The sequence below is a fragment of the Dermacentor andersoni genome, chromosome 7, assembly GCF_023375885.2.
Source record: "Dermacentor andersoni chromosome 7, qqDerAnde1_hic_scaffold, whole genome shotgun sequence".
NCBI lineage: Eukaryota > Metazoa > Arthropoda > Arachnida > Ixodida > Ixodidae > Dermacentor > Dermacentor andersoni.
Genome location: NC_092820.1, coordinates 63,356,613 through 63,381,548, shown reverse-complemented (window position 1 = coordinate 63,381,548; position 24,936 = coordinate 63,356,613). Strand labels below are relative to the sequence as shown.

Here is a 24,936-nt window from a genome sequence, read left to right as displayed (position 1 = left end):
AAAATTGGCGCCGTAACTAGCAACAAAACACACATACACAGCTCACAACGCCATGTTTGCAACTACTTCCCGTCATTCAATGCTAGAACTATATACGGAAACGCGGAGAGATGACATAAAAACATGGCCGCTGCTTCTGTACTGAAGTACAGTAACTGACGCACGATTCGGACATTCTGATCCGGCTGCACATATTCAAACGAAAACAGGTTCGTTGAGGGTAAAACAAAAACACAAACTTATGGACATAGTGCGCTCTTGGAAACAATGCTGCTGCATTGAACAGAACTATTCTTTATAGCTATCATGGTGGTAGAACTTCAGCCAACTGTACTTTTCATCTGTCTACACGGCTCCGTGGTAATGGAGCGGCTGTATGCGGCTTTTCCGTGCTCGGTTTGCTGCGCTGACATGCATTGGCGCGTTGCATCAACCGTGTTGCTGCTGTACAATATAGGGAAATGTGGCCTGTTGCAGACGTTGACTCGTACCGTTGCTGAGTGCACAAAAAGTATTGGGAGAAACGTGCCAAGCGTTTTAATGATTGCGTTTTGTTTGCTCCGAATTCGCATCTCGGCTGCAGAGATTGTTTGCTAAAATGCTCAGTTAATATATCTTCCGTTGGGGCAACACTCATTAAATTCTTTGGACGCTTTCTAGGCAACGACGGATTGCGCTGGATGGCTGTAATATGAGGAAAATGTTCGTACATCAGTCTGCGATTGAGCTTGATCCATGAATGCAACCAACCAAATTCGCACTGAGTAAACACGGCAAAAGGCCCTTCCTTGTTCCTACCATATAATAATAATAACCGTGCTTCTTATTTCTTGCCTCATGAAGAAGGCAGAAGTTCCAGAGGAGCATTATTTTATCATGTTATAAGCTAAACGTATGTCAAAACGGCTCCCCAATCCGTGAATGTGAGACCCATAAGAAACAACAAAAACACTTGCGGCGGCATGTGTCGGCAGCGGCATGCGACGGCAACGAGGTATATTTCTGCAGGACACATCTAGAGTCTGCGAAAAGCGCTAATTGTATATAATACTTGCTCAGTCGATGGTTGTACTTCCGGCAAGAATCGTCATTTTGCAGAACGTTCTTTTCCCGCGGCCTACTTCCGATATGCGGCTCTGCCGGCTCAATGAGTAATTTGCTCTCAGTCAAAATATGCGACTGAACACCCGTACAAGTGCTTATCAAGTGGATCAACCATGTGTGCACGCAGGTAACTTATCCTGCGCTTTGTTAATGTGTAAATTGCGAACTTCCCCTCCCTATATAATGTCTCCGTGGGGTCTCGATTAAAGGTTACTAAAATTCTATAGGTTACAATATAGAGGTTACATGCTGGCAGCAGATCAATGTAACTAATAAGCAGCACCCGTCTCACTCAGTTTCGTCATTGTAACCCTTAGCATGAGCAATATAATGAAAACATCAAAAGGACGGGCGAAGTAACCGTTATTTTATTCGTTACTCATGTTTATAGGTATACTTATAGGTCACCAATATTACAGTGTAGCGCGACAGCGGTGTCCCCGACGGCAACGACGCAAACGCGCCTCGAGCGTCCGTGTAATTTCTGTCGTAATAAAACAACATAGCTAGCCATCCAGCGGCGCCGTCCAGCATCGAGACAGGCGAGGCGAAGACGCGGTAGTCACGTGTTGAAATTTCGGAGGCAACAGCGTAAATACGAAAACTAGCTTATCTAATTCCCCCAGCAGAATTTTCCGGAGCTAGCCCGCGAACTTGAAACGTCCGTCGCTTTTGCGTGTTTTTGTGGCCTTGACCATATTCCGCTTTCAGTAAGACTGACGAGAAGTGTAATTTTCCAGTCTAACAAGCATTGCCTTTGTACGTTAGTGTTGCACTCGGCACGTGAGTTCGTTTTCTGCGCTGCGCTCCCATGGCGATGCGGCATTCTAGACCCTGGACGCCAGCATGGGACGTCGTGCTAGGCCACTGTTGGAATCTCAGCGCTGACGCCCGTTGTTGCAATCGGACCGCTGGCACGAGTTGTTGCAACTGGGTCGCAAGCCCCAAGGGTAGCGTTGGCCTGGCGGCCTGGGGCACAACTGGAAGCATCCGAAGGTCCTGGCAAAGCATGAGTCGACAGCTAACAGAACAACTTGTTTATTCTAGCATCGCAAAAGATCGGCCGGTCAGGTCGACCGAAGTGGAGAGATGGGAGAGCACGTTACTCAACAGAAGAAATCGGAGCCTCTCTCGGCGTCCGGGAGCAGCTGCTCTTATACTCTCGGAGTCGAGGGGAAGAAGGAACGCCTCGTCAGAGGCGCACTTGATGCGCGGCACGGACAGGCTGAGAGACACGTTGGGACGAGTGTAGCGACGTATCCGCCGGGCCGGCGCCGGTCATACCTCCTCGCTTCACACTTGGGGAGCTCCTATCGCCGGCTGCCGCGCTTTGACAAGCGTGGGCACCAACATGCACAAACACGCACACGCACACTTGAAGACACGTGGCATTGAAACATGCCTGGACGCGCTTGGCGGGGAGGCGTATCGGCGGCGCTGAACGGGCCAAAATGTCCGCCGCTTTGAACGAAGCCCCGGCGTCCGTTGCATCCGCGCCGGCTATACCGCGCGTTGTAGGCGAAACGTAACAGACCGCCCCGCCGGGGGAAGGAGATCCCGATGGTCAGGGGACTGCATCCGCTGTCCGGAGGGATGTCGCTCGATGATGCTCATAACCGAAGTCGGGCGTCCTTCGGCGTTTCTTGAGCGCAGCGCACAGAGAAGGCCTCGTTCTCTCGTTCAGTTTCCCACAGGACACTGCAAAGTGACTTCGGGAGAGTTGACATTTTTGTTCTCGTTCCCGGCAAGCGTTAGAACTACGCCGAAACTCAACCGCTCAGTCAGCAAGCACGAAACAACCCTCACCAAGTCCTGCCAGGCTCTTTCCCCTTTTATACCACTGCCTAGTTCCTTTCAGTAGTCTAGCAGCACTCAGAACGCGTCCACAAATTGGAAAATTGCACTAGAAAGCACATCATCACTTTGAAACACTAAACAAAAGCAATATGTTAAAGATCCTGCCTCAGGAAGAAAAACATCAGTAACAAACAACTCTGAGGCTGATTCCTACGTTAGGGGCTTCGACTTAAGCCATCGGCGTTACCGTTGGGACTCCCCTTTTTGTAACGCACTTCAAAGGAATATTGTTGCAAAGCGAGGCTCCAGCGCAGGAGGCGGCCATTTATGGAAGAGATGGTCTGCAGCCATTGGAGAGGGCAGTGATCCGTCTCGAAGCATGCGAAGCGGAGATCGCAGCGAGCGACCGTACACCAGCTCAGCTGGCGAAAACCCCGTAGCCGCATGCGGCGCGGTCTTTAATGCAAACCTCACCCCAGGCAGACACAGCTCCCAGTCAGTTTGCTGTTCAAACCACAATGCTCTCAACACGCGCTTCATGACGGAGTGGAGCTTCTCAACGGAATTCGACTGTGGGTGGTGCACTGAGCTGTGTAACAGCTTTACCCCGCACCTTTCGAGAAAGGCTGTCGTCAAAGCGCTCGTAAACACCGTGCCCTGATCTGACTGGATTTCCGCAGGAAAACCAACTCGCGCAAATATGGACAGTAGTGCATTGACTATCTCAACTGAGCTGAGTTCTTTAAGCGGCACTGCTTCAGGGAGCTTTGTCGCTGGGCAGATCACAGTCAAAATGTGTCTGTACCCCGTGGCTGTTACCGGCAGAGGTCCCACTATATCAATAACGAGCCGTCTGAAAGGCTCCGTAATGATAGGTACCAACTTCAACGGCGCCCTCGATTTGTCCCCTGGTTTGCCCACCCGCTGACAGGTGTCACATGTCCTCACAAAGTGGTCTGCGTCCCGAAAACACCCTGGCCAATAGTACTCTTGCAAGAAACGGTCCTTAGTTTTCTTAACTCCTAGGTGTCCGGACCACGAACCCCCATGCGACAAGCGCAACAGATCCTGACGGTAGCACTGAGGCACGGTCAGCTGATCGAACTCCACTCCCCTGCGGTCTAGATACTTCCGGTACAGGACCCCACCTCTTTCCACAAAACGAGAATTTTTCTTGGCGATACCTTCCTTGACAATGCAGCGTATGTTTTCTAGGCTGCCATCTTTTTTTTGCTCGGCTATCAAAGCCGACCGGCTGACTTTTAGCAACCTATCAAGTCCGTCTGACGTAGGCGCGATGAGCAAATCTGCAGATAGCTCTTCTAACTTTGCCTTATCGGGCATTTCCTCTCCGGTATCTGGTGCCTTCAACGCTACAGGCTCAATTTTATTCAGTTCGGACGTGCTCTGAATATCAGCTTGCTGCGCCTCTGATCCTTTCTCATTGTTCGACAACGTCGGCCCCGCAACTACCGCCTTTGCAGCGAGCTCCAGAACCTTCGATCTGGTTAAGGCCTGAACGCTAGCCTCACCAAACAAAAGCCCCTTCTCGCGCAGGAGGTGATCGGACCTGTTCGAAAATAGGTACGGGTACCGGGGGGGCAGCATAGATGACACTGCCGCCTCCGTCTCAAGTGCTCCGAAAGGTCCTTCAATAAGCACTTTTACGACGGGCAGACACACGCTATGAGCTTCCACGGCTTGCTTGATCCATGCGCACTCGCCCGTGAACATATCGGGTTCTACGTAAGAGGGGTGAACTACATCCATCGTAGCTGCGGAATCGCGAAGCACTCGGCACTCTTTCCCGTTCACGAGGAGGTCTCGCATGTAAGGCTCGAGAAGCTTCATGTTCTCGTCAGTGCTGCATAATGACAAAAACACGACTTTTGTTTTTGTTTCTGGACACTGCGCCGAAAAGTGACCCGGCTTCTGGCACGTATAACAAACGCGCGCTTGTCTCGTCTCGAACCGTTTTCTGCGTTCGGCTTCGGCTGCCGCCGTCTCCTTACGTTCGGTCGGACACTACGCCGAAAAGTGACCCGGCTTCTGGCACGTATAACACACGCGCGCTTGCCTCGCCTCGTACCGCTTTCTGCGTTCGGCTTCGGCTGCCGCCGTCTCCTTGCGTTCGGTCGGACTGCTTTCACTCGCATCCGCACTACGTGTGTCCCCCTTTGCTCTCATGGGCGTGAACTTCGGCCTCTCAAATTTGGAGCCAAATTCACCCTTCTGACCGTCCTTAGCTCCGCGAGCCCGACGCGTCACAAACTGCTCGGCTAGCTCAGCGGCTCTAGCCACCGTACTAACGTCTGGCCTATCCAAGACCCAGTACCGCACGTTCTCAGGTAACCGACTATAAAACTGTTCCAACCCGAAACACTGCAGAACTTTCTCGTGGTCACCAAACGCTTTCTCTTCTTTGAGCCACTCCTGCATGTTGGACATTAGCCTGTAGGCAAACTCTGTATATGACTCACTTCTGCCTTTCTCATTTTCCTGAAACTTCCGACGGAAAGCCTCCGCTGACAGCCTGTACTTTTTTAGCAGACTCGATTTCACTTGGTCGAAATCCTCTGCCTCCTCTCTCTTCAAGCGAGCGACTACGTCGGCCGCCTCGCCGGGTAACAAAGTGAGCAAGCGCTGTGGCCACGTTTCCCGAGAGAACCCCTGCTTCTCGCACGTTCGCTCAAAGTTAACCAGGAACAAACCAATGTCCTCTCCAAGTTTAAACGGCCGCATCAGGTCAGTCATTTTGAACGATACTCGTTCTCCTGCACCGTGTGCCTGACTTCCATTACGAGCGCGTTCCATCTCTATCTCGAGACGCTTCATTTCCAAAGCGTGTTGACGGTCGCGCTCTTCTTTTTCTTTCTGCTCTTTAAGTTCGCGCTCCTGTTTCTCTTTTTGCTCTCTAAGTTCGCGCTCCTGTCTCTCTTTTTGCTCTCTAAGTTCGCGCTCCTGTCTCTCTTTTTGCTCTTTAAGTTCGCGCTCATGTCTTTTTGCCCTCTCCTCAATGGTCTCAAGGCATTCCGACAGCTCGTCATCCTCAGCTTCTAACTCAAGAATAGCCCTTAGGAGTTCTGGTTTTCTGAGTTTGTCTGAGACATCCAGACCCAACTCTCTTGCAAGCTCCAGCAATGTCGGTTTGCGCAACGACTTCAAATCCATGGCTGCTCTGAATGCTGCTTTCTCTACTGCCTACTATTGTCTTGCCGCAAACTAACCCGGCAGCAACGACAACCACAATTACCAGCTCTGTTTCTGACACTAACAAAAGCCTGGCAAAACTCAGAAGAAGAAAGTCCCGCACTCACCAAACCTCGCAGCCAAGAATTCAGCGCAGTCGTTCCGCTGCAGGCAACCAATCATCACACAGGGCTCATTGCACTGCTCCCGGATGGTCGTTGTGCTGCTCAGCATACAGTCAACGGCATATCTTCGCTGCTGGCCTCCGTTGTCGCGATCTCACCGCTGGCGGACAGTTGTTGGAATCTCAGCGCTGACGCCCGTTGTTGCAATCGGACCGCTGGCACGAGTTGTTGCAACTGGGTCGCAAGCCCCAAGGGTAGCGTTGGCATGGCGGCCTGGGGCACAACTGGAAGCATCCGAAGGTCCTGGAAAAGCATGAGTCGACTGCTAACAGAACAACTTGTTTATTCTAGCATCGCAAAAGAGCGGCCGGTCAGGTCGACCGAAGTGGAGAGATGGGAGAGCACGTTACTCAACAGAAGAAATCGGAGCCTCTCTCGGCGTCCGGGAGCAGCTGCTCTTATACTCTCGGAGTCGAGGGGAAGAAGGAACGCCTCGTCAGAGGCGCACGTGATGCGCGGCACGGACAGGCTGAGAGACACGTTGGGACGAGTGTAGTGACGCATCCGCCGGGCCGGCGCCGGTCAGACCTCCTCGCTTCACACTTGGGGAGCTCCTCTCCCCGGCTGCCGCGCTTTGACAAGCGTGGGCACCAACATGCACACACACACACACGCACACTTGAAGACACGTGGCATTGAAACATGCCTGGACGCGCTTGGCGGGGAGGCGTATCGGCGGCGCTGAACGGGCCAAAATGTCCGCCGCTTTGAACGAAGCCCCGGCGTCCGTTGCTTCCGCGCCGGCTATACCGCGCGTTGTAGGTGAAACGTAACACCACACACCGCCGTAGGCGATTATACCGAGGCGGTTTGATCGGCGAACGTGAAACGATGGCCTAAGATTACGATACCATCTGCTTTAATGGGCGCAGGCAAATAAACAGCGACAAGCAGAACAACACCATACCAACAGTGATGCCAGCAAAAAATGGGACAGCGGCAAAGAAAGTAATATTGCGAACCAGCATTGATACCGGCAGCAAATGTCAGTAGACTCACTGTCACCAGACAAGTGTGAACTCGCCACAAGACACATAGATGCCGATGCATATCTTACTTGCAACATCGGCTCGGTGTATTCGCATTATGATTAACGAATCAAATGCTTTCAATTGAAGCTTTCTTGGCCTCTTCCTTCGACCTTTCCACTGCTGTCAATTGCTTTCTTGTCGGGAGGTTGTTAAGAGCACACGGCAGCGGAGGGAGAGGGAGTTAGAAAATTATGCGGATGCCACGGCACTGCGGCAATCTATGTAAGTGAAGCTTTATGTCCTGTTTGCTTTGATTGACGACAATTCGCGGTGATGTTGACAATATGCGAGATCCGTGAGGTGATGTTGCGAGCACCATTTGTCTTCGTCGTCGTAACTAAGTAAACAGGGCACACAGCGAGACATATTTGCTGTAGGCTTTGATGTGCGCTATTGGTCGCAGCCTGCGAATAGGTTAGCACTGTCATTTTTTTCTCACGCGGCACATCGGTGGCGCTTTTATGCGGCTTTGCATCTGCACGTCCGGCGTCACTTGTCCGCGTAGACAAACTTATACATGTTTATTTTTCAGAAGTAGCACGAACGTTCCGTAGCGCCACCTTGAATTTACATTTCCCCAATTTATCGGCAATGGTTGCCATACCTGGAAGTATCTTTTCCCTTATCGATGAAACCCCGAACGAGGCATGCTTTCTGACTGCGCCTCTCCCCTCTCTACCGCGCTCCTCCCTAGGTATGCAAGCTGCTACGAGTGACGAGGTCACGGCACTGCTGTCGAGGACGCGTCGGTTCTACCGATTCTCTGCTTCCTCTCGTTCCCTTCCGTCTACTATTTTACTTGCCTCCTCTCATGGAAGTCGTGCGTAGGTACAAATGTGAGCGCTGCAGCTTCTGCAATGCATCTTCGAAGGGGGGGGGGGGGGGGGGGGGCTAGCGCACGCGTAGTTACAGCCTTTCAGATGGCATTGTGGCGAATCCCGGGTAGTTGCGAACTGCATTGTCGTGACGGTCAGGGGGCTCCAGAAAGCATTGTTGCGGCGCGGAGAGAGCTCGTGGGAAAGGTCTAATAGACCCCAAGCGAGGCACGCTTTCTGACATCGCCTCTACCTCTGTCGCGCTCCTGCCAAGTAGATAAACGCGTTCACCAGCCGATGCGGCGTGCAGGACAGCACCAGCAGTGGACAAGTCGAAGGAAGAGGCAAAGAAAGCTTTACTTTAAAAGCGTGCCTCGTTCAAGGGGGAGCGTGGTTACAACGTCTTCTGGAGCTGCCTGGGAGTCGCCACATTTCCCTCTCCCCGCAAAAGCATTGTCGAAGCTGCAGCGGTTGCATTTGTGTTCACGTGCAACAGCGCGGAAAGGGAGTAGAGAGAGGAGGCAGAGAATCGGTCGAACTGGATGCCCTACTGAAACAGTCACCGACGCTGTCGCCAAACGAGCGAGCAACTTCGAAGTTCTATGGGATAGTTGTGATGCCGTTGCTGCTGTTACGGTAAGTGCACGGACCCGATTCTTCTGAACTAGTGCATAAATTGCAAGAAAAGGAGTGTCGAACTTAGCTCACAAGAGTGAACGTGTAGCAACAGAACTGTCGGAAACTCTCTGGCATTAGCCCATCGCGGGAAGAATAAAAAAAAAAAAAAAAAAAGCGAGAAAGTGTAATGTGTGAGTCTAGCGTTACTTCGAGACATTAATTGCTTATCTCAAGCTCTACAGGCGAATTTCTGATACTGTATATGGAGAAAAAAAAGCATATTATATGCCCCATATCTAACAATCCCACATGAACGTATGCGTGTCTAATATAAACACCTGCATCTTCCCATATGATTATATGAACGTATGTGGATTCCATATGAAAACATGGATATTCAGATATGTCTTATGACTGGCCCCATATGATATACGCGAACATAAGGGTTCTTATATGGGACCCCATACGTTCATATAGGGTTATTTGTTATTGCGCATACGGTTATTTTAGGTAGAGGTGCTTGGGCTTTAATGCTACGCGAACGTTACCTTTTGCTATATATCAAACGCTTAAATTGACCCTGCAATGCTTTTTGAGGTCCACCATCTACACTTATCCTTACGTGTGAAGAAACTAGGCGTTGTGTAATAATTAATGCAGACAAGCCAAAGTTATCGGTCGCGGAAACTTCAAAATTTGAGCAAAGTAACTCGACTAAAATTTTTGCGGCTCTGGACGTAGAACTGCGGTGCCAAATAGCAGCATGGCACTGATGTTACGTAGCGGAAGTAGAGGTGCCATGGTCGCCAAGCCTACTCGGCTTGTCGATGGCATCACGATAGCTTGCGAGATGTGGAGCCGAGCGGACACTTCTCGGAGGCCATGGCTTCCAAGATTACGCGCGCACAGGTTTTGCTCCGACTGTCTGCGACACCTCGTGCGAAGTAAAAAGAAAAAAAAAAGACTCGGTGCCCTTTTGTGAAGAAGGATGACCAGTGAAGCTGTGTATGTGGGCCCCTTAATGGCGAACTGCACCTTCGCCGCGGGTCGGCCCGCGGGATCTTCGGGATCGGCGCACGTATGGAGAGTGCTTAAGCACGCTTTACCTCTGCCGCGGGTCGGTTCGGCATTGCACTACCTTCAGGATTTTTTTCTATACGCGAATGCGATAGTGGGGAAGGTCGCACTTAACAGCTTCTCTCCAAGAACGCTCGTGTACTTAGGTTTAGGTACATGGTAAAAGAACCCCGGGTGGTAAAAATTATTCGGGGGCCCCTTTGCTACAGCGTCTCCCTTGGCTAGTGTTGTTTCGGGACCTTAAGCTCCACGTATGAATCAGCCAAGACGTCCACAGGCCATACTGCTATCAATAAAGTTCACCCCATAGCTTGGAGAATGAGCAATGAGTTAAGCACAACTGTGGGGCAAATCGCAGAGATACACCAACTGACAATCCCCTAAGGGGTAGATTGTGGCGGGCGAACCAAAAATGAAAGGCTGAGCCGAGTTTGTCGTAAGCTTTATTCTTCTTTTCCTCAGCACGATGTTTCGTAAAATTTGGTCCCTGCGAATCAGGCGGCCGCGGTGTTCCGCGGACAGGTGTCGTGCGAGACGACGCTGTTGAGAAGCAAACCGTGGAGCATAGCGTTGCGGAAGCACAGGGTTTCGCCGCCTCTTCGCAGTTGAGATTGCTGCGCAGAGAATGTGAAAAAAACAACAACACTTCATTTCTAATGTGGTCAAACATTTTTGTGCGCAAAGCCAGAGAGGCGTGTGTAGGCGTGCAGGTTGGATGATACAGACAACGGTATCGTACTGGGCGTTCATTATTCTGGTATTTTGCAGTATACCGATGCCTCCGATAATTTGTACATAGCGTTGATGGGAAAGTTAGCGCTTCTCAATGGTCAGTGGTGCCGCTCTATGAACACAACGACAGAGCTCATCCAGATATAGCATACGTACATAGGGGCTCTATATATTAAACGTGTTCACACGATAAACGACTTAATATATAGCGAATAGGCTTGCTGAATAAATTCAAAAATTTGCAGGCGTAAGGTGCGGGCAGTTAGCGTAAGGCAGGGTAACTGAAGATCGCTGGAACAGGCATTGCTTCCGCTGTGGACATAAATAGAATGATCATTATTATGGTGCGTGTAGGCCACACCAAGGCGAAAGCGGAAAAACTATCGCACACATTGTGTAAAATGCCAGCTTAGGCGACCCAAGATTTGTGCACGCAGAAAGAAGTCAGAACGGGGCATTGGGAGACGCGTATCGTCAGCGAGGAAAAGGAGTCCCGAGTGGCGCTCTTCGACCATGCACGGCTGGCTGTTAAGGCCAGTAGAGCCCAGGACTAGGGGCCCCACCCGCCTGCTTCCCCAATACAGTAGAGGGAGAGGGGGATACAAATAAAGGCGATAGAGTGCATTAGCACTCATTAGCAGTGCAAAATCATGGATAAGAGAGGGTTTGTCAGGGTGCTGAAGAAGTGAAATTCATGGGTTCGGATCAAAAGGAAGCTTGTGGTTCAACGACGAAAATAGAAATTTGATTCAGAGTCTATGTCGTGTGGTCTGCAGCTTGCAAAATCCGTCAGCGCGCATACATTTCAAGAAAACATGTCCAAAATTAGTGGCAAGTTATCGGTAATATGTAGGCAATGTTCAAAGTGTGTGGATTAATTACGACGTTAACAGTAAATTACGTATGCAAAGCCTCCGAAGCCTCATTAGTGTGTTTTACTTAATCCCGCTGCCCTTGCAAAAAGTTTGAACGCGACCGAGATCAAATTTGGCAAAAGTTCGGGTCAACATTGTATAGAGAATATTCTGGTGAAGTAAAACGTGTGAAGATGAATTCATGTTTTTATAAAGAAAATATTCACAAGTACGCGAATGCGTTATATAAGGGCAGATTTCAGACTGGCTAATCATATATGCGGCCAAAAGTTTAAAGTAGGTAATTTATTTACCGGCTACTGATATTGTTATTACAACCGGTCGAAACAAACAGCTTTGCTGGAAATTAGGTTGCGATTCGGCAAAGTTGCAGAATTTTTTCTTTTTTCATGAAAATACTCGTAAAACGAATAGCTCTAAATTCTTTAGTGGTTATCTTTATTGTTCTTTTGAGCGCTCTGCTCCGTGGAATGTTAAGGAAACAAAAATTCAGCAGGCTTGCTCTACCTCGAAGAATCACAGCTTAATTTCCAGAGAAGCTGTTTCTTTCGAGTAGTTGCAATAAGATATTCACTTGACAGTAATTAACCCCGTAATTTAAGTCGTTGCCCACATATGACAAGACGAATGGGAAGGAATGCAAACTGTTTAAGTAGGCATGAATGAGTAGCCTATTTGAAACCTTGCAGGAGTGCAACGCTTTCGAGCGCTTGTTAAAGAACTTCTTACAAAACCAGAAATCCAGCCGCATACATTTTCCTTCTCGAGAACACAGGTCATAGTGTCCCCACCACTCCTCAATTTTATTTAAATCTGAACTCAGTTTTGCGCTAATCGTTTTCTTAAGGCAGCAGGCTTAATTCTGCATTGCTGGTAATTAAAAAACATTTAAAACACTCCAGATTGCTTTGAGACGTATGTTGCGGCTGCAACCTTAAGTACAGACATCTTCAACTTCGCCTACACATTACCCACAACTGCCTCTAATTTTAAACAAACACGAACAACTGCCTTGTTTAGTTCGCCGAGGAAAACGGGGAAAGCAGCAACGAACGACGCTGAAATTAACGCATGATAAAAAAAAAGAAAGAGAAGAACTAGTGTTTAGTGACTATTTACAACGTTTTCAGTCAAGCCAGGAACGTGAATGTTTGGCCACACGTTACGATTAAACTGTCCCCCAATTTTTACTGAACTTGAAATTGGTGTCCTGCGTAGGGTAACAGTAGTATGATACCCTACAACGGTTGAACAAGAATTTTTTTGCAAAGGCTGTGATGAACCAGCACGGCAACATGCTTCACTAGCATCAACACGCTTCCTACTTGAACAAGATAACCTGCCTCGAATAGTTCACCGAAGATACCGGAAAATGAGAAGAAAATGAGTATTCAGGATTTATTGAAAAGATACAGAACTAAATTCTACACACTTCCAATTTTCGGTACCCGTCACGCATAGAGCGGCCCCGATTTCTTCTAAATATGAAATATATAGAGAAAATCGGGTCGGGGGCAGGTAAACTGTACAAACGTTTCACATGACGACTTTAAACAGACTGAAAACGAGTGTTTGGCAATCTTCAGTGAAACCCCTAAATAGCCGACACATTTGAATGTTTGCCTGCTTGTCACCCTTAATAACTGCTACAGTTCCTCAAAACATAAAGTTTGTTGGTGATTTAGTTTTTTAAAATTTTTATTCAGAAACCCACGAAAATAGTCATATTGTAGTGAAGAGGAGGACGGAGAAAACGCTCTTGTGTCGGCGATGCGCGCGATCAGCGTTTGTGTGCTGCCGGTGCAACTAGACTGTGCCTAGTGCCTTATAATAAATCCTCATATTACGATATAAAGTTTTCGAGCGCTTATATTTGCACTAAAAGGTTCGCTGTAAAAGAACTAAGGTCGAATTCACAAAGGTATTATTGCTATTTGCCATTGATCGGTCGCCTTCGCTTATATGTACAGCATCAGCTGGACTGATTTTTTTCGCTTACGAACATTTCTAGCGTAAGATGTTTTTGTGAGTACGGGCTTCTTTAAAGTAAAGAAGCATGCGTATTCGCAAATTGCGGGGTTCTGATGGTGAAGTTCACCATTGAAATCGGAGCGAAGCCCTGGCGGGGGTATTCTGTAAGAGTCCACCTAGTGGACTGTCCATTTCGGCCGCTGCTGATTGGCTAGGGCCGCTCGTCTCCTCCTCGCTCGTACCGCTGCGTCCAATCAGCAGCGGCCGAAATGGACAGTCCACTAGGTGGACTCTTACAGAATACCCCCACTGGTGTTACTGCAGCCTCGCATACCGGCAAAGCGGACCGCGAGGTCACCAGAGGTCACGACTTGATGAGGCGCGCGCGTACCATTCTGTTGAGCGAGCCCACGCACACGTAGCCCGCGTCGTCGTTCTCCGCCCTCTCCGGCGCCTGCTCCTTGTCGTGGGCCCACTTCTTGCCCGGCAGGGAGGCGGCCCACTTGCTGTGGTCCTCGGTGTTGTCGAAGGCCAGCGAGGCGTTGCTGGACGCCTGGTCGAAGCGCATCTGCAGCACGTCCAGCACCCGCGGTCCGCCGGCGCCGTTGCAGGCCGGCGGCAGCTTGCCGCCACGACCGTTGCGCCACGTCGAGGCCAGCACGTCCGTGCGCAGGGCGACGCCCACGGCCGCCTCGTAGACGTCTGCGAGCGGCCCAGGTCGCTACTGGTAGTGGTGACGCGTCGTCGAGCGGCTGTGGCACGCCGCTGTCTGAGTATCGCGGCGGTGGCTACGCGTGTATGCGTTGGCGGACTTGAGCGTCGATAACAAGTGTGGATCGCCGTCTGCGTGTCTCGCATTCTCCCAAGGAATCTTATAACGGCGCGCCTTTTACGCTTTTTCTGAGTAAGCTGTCATTTAAGAGAACAAAATTGAATTGCACCTGTAATGTGCTTCGAAAGTAACCAGTTAATTATTGAGGATATTTTGCATTATCTTTACTGATTTTGTCAGAAACAATGAGAATCCGCAATGCACGCTGTCAAAAGCCTCCAGACGACGTCTTTCTAGCGATGCTTTCTTTTTTATCCTACGCGCTTAACGGGTATAAACCGTTTGCATCCCCAGTCCAACAAAAAGTGCCCTAAAGTGCATAAAGCGCGTTTTAAACTTTACTGCTTCCGTTGGTGCTTGTGATTCTGAGGTGGTATCTTGGAGAGTGCAATGATAGGCGTGGTGTCACAAGTGGTTATGACACGCCACATTATTATGTTCCTGCATATGACCGCCAGGTTAACCAAGGACAACCCTGTTAGGACTCGCTTGTTGCTGGCCTTGATCGCTATGGTAAACATGCACGCAGCTACAACACACCAGCGTTGTCACCATGACGCGCTTTATCAATGACTGGGCTCTTTCAAGAGGTGAACATGACGTCAAGTGGGGCACGCCACGATGCCTACTTAACCCCCCCCCCCCCCTCCGACCCCTAATGCAAGCCCCCATTTTGAGTCCTTGAGTCCATACTACAGAACACCCCCAGAGTACGTCGTCTGTAGGCCTGTTTACAACCAGGTTACATGCCTCTATCTTTCGCACTCGTTCCTACCTTCGACGGTGGTGTACACTGTCATGCTTTTTGTCGCTTTTTTGACCGCCCTTCCGCCGTATCACGTCGTGCCGCACCGCCACCCACCCTGTTCGTAGTGGGCGTGCTTGGCGAAGCTGACGAACGTGGCGTTCCCCTGCGTGGTCAGCTTGGAGGTGAGCAGCCACGGCTGCGTGCGGATGAAGCTCTTCTGCAGCAGCAGCGCCAGCGGAGGGTGCGCGGCGAGGAGGCTCTGCGGGGCGTAGCTGTCGTAGATGTCCGGGTGCTGGAGCCGGAGGTGCGTGGCTGCGAAGCGAAAGAAAAAAAAAAAAAAGAAGAAACGTGCCTCGAAGGTGGCGCCTACACTTGTAGCAGGCGGCCAACTGGGCCTCGTAGGACAACTGTTAAACTCTTAGAGGCCAGGAGAAGTATAAATACGAATATATATACAGGGCGACCTCTTTTCTTTTTTGGGGTTATTAGAATTAAAAGAAAATAACCTTGGCATGCAGCACAATTCCCCCATTCCCCAGCATGTCCCCCATTTCCACCGAATGTAAACGCGGTAAATGATTTGTTATCGGAGGACACTTAAAACACGTATATGAGATGTTTGAGAGCACCTATAGTCGCATTAACAGCTTCACTGTAAAATAGCGCGTCTTCATGCAGATATGGCACAGAGGTGTACAAGTGAACTTGTTGACATGAAAAAAAAAAATAAAGAAAGAAAGATCGTTCGAGTGTTGGTTACGTGCAGCTTCCTCGTCTTGTAGTTTGGAGAGGAAACATGCAAAGAAAGAAAAAGAAAATCTCATGTCCCGGCTCATGAATTCATGCGACAAGTTCACCGGTGTTGTTGTACCCTCCGGGGATGTGCGGCCCTGCTCGCTTGCGAACGCGACGTATGTGCTGCTTGAAGGCTTTAAACGGACGATAAACAAGCCTAAGCTTCAACGCCAACTGTACATTTATGGCAAATACAGGCTAGCCTGTTATTGGCAGAACAAATGAAATCCGAAGATTCGCTTCTCCAATATTGCGCCATAACGACAGTATCCAAAATTACGAGGCTGACGTCACGAATCATGGCTTACTTTCGCATAATAGGGTCAGAAATATTTCCATATTTGGGAAAACAAAAAATTCAGTAAGTGGCTATGTTCAGTTATCGCTTGCTTTCGAAAACAGTTCGCTCATCTGTGTAGTGGTGATTGATGAAGTGACGCCGAATAGGCGCTGCTATAATTTACAACGTCACGGAAGAGTACTCAAAAGTGGCGTCGCTATGCCTGATTTTTTTTTGTGCTTGCGCCTTTTCTGCTTCGCCAAGCCACAGTTTAGTAACAGTTCTGATTTTACCACGGAGGAAGGAAACTCAGGAGAGGCCCTGATGTCACTCTTTGTGAAGCTAAAGTGAAGCCGGAAGTTGGCGTTGGTCATGGCGTTGCTCCGCCTATTGGGCCAGCTCTCCTCTCTTGTTTACATTTCTCGCGAAACCACGCCGCGCTGCGCGCAACCGGGCTGCTCGGACGCGCGTGCTCCGCAGCAATACTAAACAATCGTTAGCACGTTAGCATGATTCCGCCAAAGAGGGCAAAATTTCCCGCGGATATTCCTTCGTCCGTAGCCATTGCCGCGGCGCGGTACATTGCGTACAGCGTTGCATGCGCGTTCATTTCACGAACTTTAGTTCCTCCTGTCCCACCTGGCCACAGCAACATCCGGTGGAGCACGGTCCAGATTACGCAGCGCAACAAAACACGAGACCAACCCGAACCTGGCCGCACGGCACCTTTGCCACGGTACGAAACCTACGGAGCAACACGTGTGAGCGCACAGAACAATAACAAAGCCATCATTGTGGCCCGAAAGGCGTGGCCACTAGAGCAAAGAAAAAAAAAAACAGCAAGAAATGGACATCCTACTACGTCATTTCCTCCACACTTTTCTCCTAGCGCGCGGAGGGGGTAGGGCCTCTCCTCAGTTTCCTTCCTCCATGTATTTTATAGATCTGTTAACATCAGCATAGATAGATACGTGAACTGTACGGAAATTTTCAAGGCGTGCAAGAAAAAGAAAGGCCGAGATATAAAAGAAAAGGTGTTTTCCAGAGACATTCAAAAAAGAACATCCTAAGCTATTTTGGTCTGGCGATGTAAACATAGCAGCTGGCGAGATATGTGTCCTCCTGTGTGGCCATCTTGCGTGTCTTACAACCTCCGGAGGCAACACGTACCTATTGTGTCCAGCTGACTGGTCGGGAACGTGACGCACAGCGCCGTCTGGCCGTACTCGCGTCCGGTGTCGGGGAACACGTAGCGTCCGCTGTGCAAGGAGCCGGGAAACTCGGGCACGCTGTGGACCAGCCACACGCCCTGCTGCTCGTCGAACAGGATCACGCCTGCGGAGGAGCAAGGGAGACGCAGACTGGTCACGCGATCCTCGTCACACTTCCCGGCATTTTGACGAGCGGTGAAAGATACAAGGCTTTCGCATCTCGTCATGCACTTATTCACGTGCGGCGCAACATTTAGCTTGCCGCTCGGGCATAAGCCCAGATGGCACCGAAGTTAAATTTTGCCGGCATGTGAGGAGAGTTAAGGCAAATATTTGCGCATAACTAAATGCGTGTATATCACATGCAGCTTTTGGAAATATTTTGTTAATCAAGCGTTCGAAAGTGTCGGCCATTTTCAGCTATGCTTGCCAATGTGCCGAAATAACTCTACGTAACACACCGTGTCTATAAGTCATGCAAATCGGGATCGTGGTAAGTGTATCATGGGGCAAAACGTTTGCGCCCTTGGCTTAATTAAACGTGCTGTAATTAATTACTGAATTTTCGTTTCTTTCTTTCCCTATGCCTTAAACGGGGTTGTCGGTTTCCCCGTTGTCCTCAGTGAACTAAATGAGATACCTAGCTTTTATTGGTTTAATATTAGGGGCACGTTAGGGGTGACGTGTAGGCGAAGTTCGAAGTGGTTGGAAAAGTTACGGCCTTTGCAGTAGATCACGTATGCAAGCCATCGGAAGCGGTATAAGCGTGTTTCACGAACAACGCAGAGCTTATTCCGCTGCCCTGCGGGAACTTGGTATGTAACCGAGATCAAATTTAGTGAAAAGGAGGTAGGGGCGGGGGACCTTTGGCCATTGTTCAGGCGAAGTGAAATGTGTGTGGATGAACTATTGCCTTTGTGCTCGAAAGCGTTATATGCGGCCAGTGTTTGAAACATACCAGTCACGTACGGGCAACCTCTTAAAGTATGTGATATAATTACAGGCAACTGATATTCTTATTGCAGTTAATAAAAAAAAAAAAAATCAGCTTCGCAGAAAAATTGGGTTGTGATTCCGCAAGATCGCAGAATTGGTTGCATTTTTTACGCGTACTTTTTATTATATTTGATTCATTCTTAATCTAAGTGTAGACATTATTTCGCCTTTCGTAGGCATATGAAAAGTAATTAGGAGACCGTGAAAATTTGAGAAAACACGACAGTTTAGCTATCGCGAGCTTGCAAATGAGAGCAGGTTCCTATAACGTCATTTAAAGAAAGAAGTAGAACTAAATGACCGATGATTATAATTTTTAACCTGCCGCTCTCTGTAATACTAAATATACTACAGGACATCTTGGAAAGTTTTTTTTTTTCAGTGCAAGTAGCCCGCCAGAGCCTGAAACAGTACCAAGCTTCTTCGATAGCGCTACTACGTGTCACAATTATTTAGCTTCAGTTTATTCAAAATCATTGCATGATGTCAGGAGCACGGACAAAAAAAAAAAATCAATTTTGATGAATGGCTTGGAGAAGTGTGTGCCCTCGGTGGCATAAACTATGGTGCAACGTTTACGTGCATGCAAATTTACAACCTATGCAAACCGCTTATGTAAACCCAAGGCGAGCACAGTGTAACCGTTGCTATGAACGTGCGCGTAGGAAAGAAGAAAAAAATATAAACAAGCTACAATAGCATAAATCACGCTATATCATACATTGATGCAATGTTGCATCCTTTAGTGTCCACTTTAAATTTATTTTTTCGGTGCACCAACTGGGATGGCGTTGCCTCTCTGCAACTGCATGCTTCGGTTGCTCTCTATAGAAATTTCGCGCAGGTTATAATTCTCAAAGAGCGAGTCATTCTGCTACACGCTGTTGCCTCTAGAGTTCAATGCGCTGAGCCTATACTTTATCACACCTAATCTTGCCCAATCGGAAATAACTACTGCGCTTTTCTACGATGCATCCGAGTGGCAGCACCAAGCGCCACTAGTGGGATAGCTGGTTGCGCTGCTTATTTAAGAACCATGTCTCTAAAAATACGCCCTCGTTCTCTCACCAGTAACATTGCTACATTAGGGTCAGATACGTTTCGGCCGGCGATTGCGAATATATTTTCTCTCTGTTGTCATTTCATCGCTGACTAAGAGCGAGGAGAGCTTGATTCGTCGTCCTCGTTATTATTGAATTAAATGGCGAAAGGAGAATAGTTTAATTATGTGGTCCCTCACATTATTTAAATCTCGGTGGATATAAAGAAGCCTTGCTTCAGGTCAGTGTTGCGAAGCAAGCCGCCTTGCGTGCAGAGACAAAATTATTTCGCGGAGCGACTGCCCATGCACCGGCCTTAGCAACGGGTTGCCGCCATTGGCACATGCCAAGGCCGGGCGTTGGGCTAGCTGGCGCACCTTAAAGGATGTTTTTTTTTCTGTCGGCGCATTGGACACGGGTAACAGAATGGACGCACACAGCGATGTGTGTGTCCATTTTGTTGTTCTTCGTCTAATGCACTGAGAAAGGAACATCGATTACGGCATAGACGAGTTGCTGTGACGCGGCTTCACCTTTCGTGTGGCCATGGCTGTCGACCCTGGCGCCGTCAGTGCCAGTCGGAGGCTGGTCGTTGTACGTCGCGTATGCCAGGTTCTGCAGAAATGGGCATCAGCGAGGGAATGGTTACACATAAAAAACAACGCAATTATCATGGCTATGTCCGGCAGGCATTTCTTCTACATAGAGGGTGCTTCAGCACATACTTAAGTAGGCGTTAAAAGCAATGCAGTAGAACTGTTTTTTTTTTTTTCTGCGACACATTATGTGCGCTAGCAGAAGGGATTCAACGGTGAAATGTAATACAGAAATGAACTTTTACACCGAAGCCTTCAGTGAGACTAGAAGTGTCCGAAAACCTTATGGGCCAGTTTCGAGTGTCCTGAAAGAACTAAATCGTTTACCAAGCTTATAGTTGAAGTAGATAGGGGGCGTGCTAAGCGTCATGTACAGACAAATTTGGAAGAGCATGCGTCAATTTGGGGTTCAAATTTGTTATTAGCGGTTTTTTCCTGTCTGGAGGTGTTACATGAAACGGTTGCAAAGTTTCCGTGCTGTCCTGAGAGAACTAAACCCAGTAGCAATCTTATATTTGCAGAGAACGTAGGGGGTGACCTGCGTCGAAACTGTGAACTGCCTAACTTAATTACACCTTTTGAAGGAAGTTACTTGTACGAGCGTTCCAAAACTTTACATGCGCATGTTATCGACTGCGCAGGAAGCTTGCCCAATGTCTTAAAAGAACTCAATCAGCCACAAAGTTCACATTTTCAGGGAATGCGGAATATCTTGTGCATGACGCCTGCGCAAAGAGTGTCAGTTAATCACTACTTTTGCGAAACATTTGTTTAGCAAGCGTTTGAAAGTGCCACACGGCTGGTATCAGCTGTATTTTCCAATGTCCCGAGAGAGCGCTACGTCACACCAAGTTTACATTTCATGGACATGGGGCGCACGATAAGTGCAACGGCTAGAACAACTTTGACGTTTTAGGCTTAATTAGAAGCACTGTAATTACTGAACCCTCGGTTTTTTTTCCTATTTTCGTGTGTTATACAAGTTTGTTTAGTGGATTTCTCTGCTGCTCTCGGTGTACTGACGAGGCACTTTGTTTATATTTTGTGAGAAAAGGGGGCTTGTTAAGAGTAATGAGTGCGAAAAGTTCGAAGTGTTTGGGTTAATTGCAGCCTGGCAATAAATTGTGAATTTAAGCTATTCGGAGCGTTATGAGGCCGTTTTACGAGCGGCAGAAAGTTTAGCTCGCTGCCTTGAAATAACTACTAATGCCACCAAGATGGAACCTAGAAGAAGCAGAAGAAGAAGAAGAAGAATAAGAAGTGATAGATAGATAGATAGATAGATAGATAGATAGATAGATAGATAGATAGATAGATAGATAGATAGATAGATAGAGAGAGAGAGAGAGAGAGAGAGAGAGAGAGAGGAGAGAGAGGGAGCAGGGTCATATGGCTAATCGGTATGTGATGTTAAATACGTGTTGAATAAATACAACCTGAGTAAACAACTCCTTCGACAAGTGTTCGAAAACGTTATACGGCCATTTTATGATATACGTTTTCCAGTGCACCGTAAGAATGCCATGTTGCATCGCGCTTATATTTAGTAGAAATGGTGCGGACCTTAATTATGTGTAATCTATGACGAAACTGTAACCTTTCTGGCTTAATTAGCATAGTTGTAAATAATTACTGAACCCCCGTGTTTTCCTTAGTTTCATGCGTCATACGAGGGCCATATTAGGTTTCTCTGTTACCTTTCGTGAACTAAAACTGGCGCCTTATTTATACAGTGCGTCCTTTTGTCACCTCGAACGCTTAAACGAATAAACGAAATTGAATCGAGTTACACCACCACAGATAAATTATCTACCCAGGCGGACATCATTTGCGAGAAAAACCAAAGCAACCCATTTTCTAAGTAAACATACCACATCAAATAACTTCCTAGCTACCAACTTTACGGAACATGTTCATATTGAAAGTTGAAGAAAATTGTCACGAAAGTATAGTTCCGCTTTTCTGCATTGTCATGTAGACCGAAATAACGGGCGTAAAATTGTTCGTTCATTTTACGTGTTTACGTAGGTGGTATGGCGAAGCGCGGCTTACGGTACAACCCTCCTGTGACGGCGAAGGGTAGCGTAAAATGAGGCTGTCTCTTCACACGCGCTGATCTTCAATGACGCATTACGCGACTCCCGGTTGAGTCACTTCAGCTGCAGGAGCGAGGTGGACTGCCTTATCGCGTGATAAGGAGGAGCTTCATTTTACGCCGCCCCGTGTTACGTCACAGCGGGGTTGGAGAGAGAGCCCAGCTTCGCAGTCCCGTATGCATAGTGAGGGGGACTAACAAAAATTTACGCCAGTCATTTCGGTCTACGTATTCATTTCGAAATGTAGAAGCATCGAATGGGCCTTTTATGGGCCTTCCACTTTCCAGTGTAAGCAAGTACCATGAATTTTTCTAATTAAGTAGTAAGTAAATAAACTAATTATTCTAACGAATGAAGAAATTTATTTGCTTTTTCTTGCAAATGATGGGCTAATAATTCGTATGTAATGGTGTAATTTGAGTAAATATTGTAGGATTTAAAAATAAGCCTTCGAAGTAGAAAAGAACACACTGTATTTAATTAAATTTAGGGGCAGGTTATGGGCAATGTGTTGGCGGAGTTCAAAATGTGTGGATTGATTACAGTCTTAGCAATAAACTACGTATGCAAGTAATCCGGAGCGATGTAAGTGTGTTTTACGAACGGCTCAGAATTTAACCCGTTGCCTTGGGAAAACTACCAGAGCCACCGCGATGAAAGATAGGGAAAATGAGAGGGAACATTTCGGCAGGTCCGTATGCGAGGTCGAATGCGTGTGGATGAAATACAGCCTAAATTGTTCAAATGCGTTATATGCAGATATCATTTTACATGGGCGACTCATATGCGAGCAGTGTTTTAGAGTACGTAGTTTAATTTCAAGCAAATGAAATTTTTAATGCAACTGCTTGAAAAAAAAAGAGAAAGAACATTTTTCCTGGAGATCGGGTTGTAATTCTGCAAGGTCGCATAGGTCTGTTATCGTTTTTCCATTGACTACTGAATGGGTGCTGAAAGCATGTCTATTTGGTAGGCTTCTCTAGTCTAGGCTAATTGGTTGATTGATTGATTGATTGATTGTTTGATTGATTGATTATAACTGTGGAACAGGTACATTATGCCGCTGGCGTCTCCACAACGTTAAATTCTGATGAAGTATCAGGAGCTGGCAAAGTGAAATATTGGATCGAGTTAAATGTTTAGCATTTCGGCAAGCAAACGCTCCCTTGCAGATATGGCAGATATGGCGGCAAGCAAACGCTCCCACTCCCTTGAGATATGCGAAAAAAAAATATACCGAAGGTATAATAAGTATCACATTCTTTATTGTTTGTTTACACTTTTGTAAAAACTTTTGAACAACAACGAATCATCATAAGACATATTGTGGGGGTTTTTGATTCTTTTAACTAAGTTATTTTTGTATTTGGTATCGCAAATTTCCTCAAAAGGTGCATTGGAACACGATTTCGTGGACGCACGCGGCTACACTCGTCCTGGAATCAAATTCCTTTGTTGAAAGGAAGCGCAGCGCGTGTCTCTCGTCCCTTTTTTGTGTCTTCATGTGCTCGTCTATGTCTGACCAGCAAGCCGACATCGCCAGCGTCCCCGAATTTATAAAGTAATGTTAGGTGGATTTGGGGCGACGACCGATTAAGAACGTTAAGAGTTACTAGGTGGTTAAGAGCGATTAAAACTCTTTAAGAGAAGGCTGTCTGGATAATGCCGTAACCAGAAGTTTGCCCTCGTCTTTGTTTGCAGTGGAAATTAAATACGATTCAGTTGTGTTCGGACGAGGCTCTCCGAGAGGTTTGCTGACCGCGGATGCTGCAATGTTTAAATCTATTTCGTCAACTCTCCTCACCAGCGCGGACTTGTTGGTCGCGTAGAGCGGCGCCAGGGTGTTGGCCAGCGCTCCGGCGGCCTCGGCCACCGAGTGCTCGGAGCGCGGCCACCGAGACGTGGACGCCGGCGTCCGCGCGTCCACGTAGAAGTACTCCTCGCCGCCCCGCGGTGAGGTGGACGCCTTGTTGAAGGCCACCGAGGCGGCCCGGGACGCCTCCTTGGGCATTTTGTACATGAAGAACCTGTAGCCCAGCGGTGGAAGAGTAAGAAAAGAAGCACGGGCAGAATTTAGGCACAGTTAATTGTCAAAGCACGCCATGGTGCACTTGTAAGGTCGATAAGTGCATATTCTTAATGTAGGTATAGGGCCTCTGCGGAGAGAGAGAGCGAGAGAGAGAGAAACTTTATTTGGTTCCTTCAAGGATTTAGCGTCTCGAGGTCTCGGTCGTCTTGGGCGCCGGCGACTTGGAGCCTCTTCCGGCAAGGGTGGGCCCCTATTCCAGGGCTCCACTAAGCCTAGCTACCTCACTAGCGTGCTGCACTAAGGCCCTTTGGGCCGTGAGCTCGCAGCTGGTAAGCCGACTCTCCCATTGCTCCGCACTCGGGTTATTGTGTTGGTGGAATGATTTATTGTGTTTACATTCCCATGTGACATGATATAGTGTGGAAAAAGATTCGCACAAGTGACTGGCAGCCAGAGCGGCTAAATCTTTTTGGACGGCCAGCCCTGTTTTTTTTTTTTCGCTGAGACCTATAATTGCGTCAGATTCAACGCACATGCAGGAATTATACTGTATACAAGCAAGAATGTTCGCTTATTTTCCAGACGGCGAGCGGTATGGCGTGCTTAAAAAAAGGCTGTCTTCTTCGTACATATTTGCTTTATGTCATATGTTTAAGGATGAAACATGAATGTCTAGGGCAAATTTTATGGGCGATCCTGATATAATGGCTCAGCCAAAGATAATAGTTTAGATTCAAGTAACGAGACCTCTATTTTCAACCTAGCCCAGCATTTAATTTAGCGCGGCAATGTCATTTAGCTACGAGATGACTACGACTACCCCAGCTTTATTTCAGGGGTGATTGGGCAGGTACACTGCGTTTTTGTAGGTGGAGCTTGTTTTTATTTCTTACGTTGTCACCGACTGTAGTGTGCCTCA

General features: G+C 48.0%; 1 protein-coding gene across 1 annotated transcript in view; it reads right to left on the bottom strand.

Annotated features, from left to right (window-relative positions):
- Window positions 1-10,242: 10,242 nt before the first annotated feature.
- Window positions 10,243-24,936, bottom strand: part of LOC126534382 (deoxyribonuclease-2-alpha-like) — a 43,656-nt gene continuing 28,962 nt past the window's right edge. The window contains exons 2-7 of the mRNA XM_050181656.2: window positions 23,793-24,015; window positions 19,830-19,911; window positions 17,220-17,384; window positions 15,089-15,286; window positions 13,786-14,096; window positions 10,243-10,430 (exon numbers count right to left, since the gene is read on the bottom strand). Coding sequence (XP_050037613.2) covers window positions 10,311-10,430; window positions 13,786-14,096; window positions 15,089-15,286; window positions 17,220-17,384; window positions 19,830-19,911; window positions 23,793-24,015 — 1,099 coding nt within the window. The 3' untranslated portion in view covers window positions 10,243-10,310. The remainder of the gene's footprint in view (window positions 10,431-13,785; window positions 14,097-15,088; window positions 15,287-17,219; window positions 17,385-19,829; window positions 19,912-23,792; window positions 24,016-24,936) is intronic.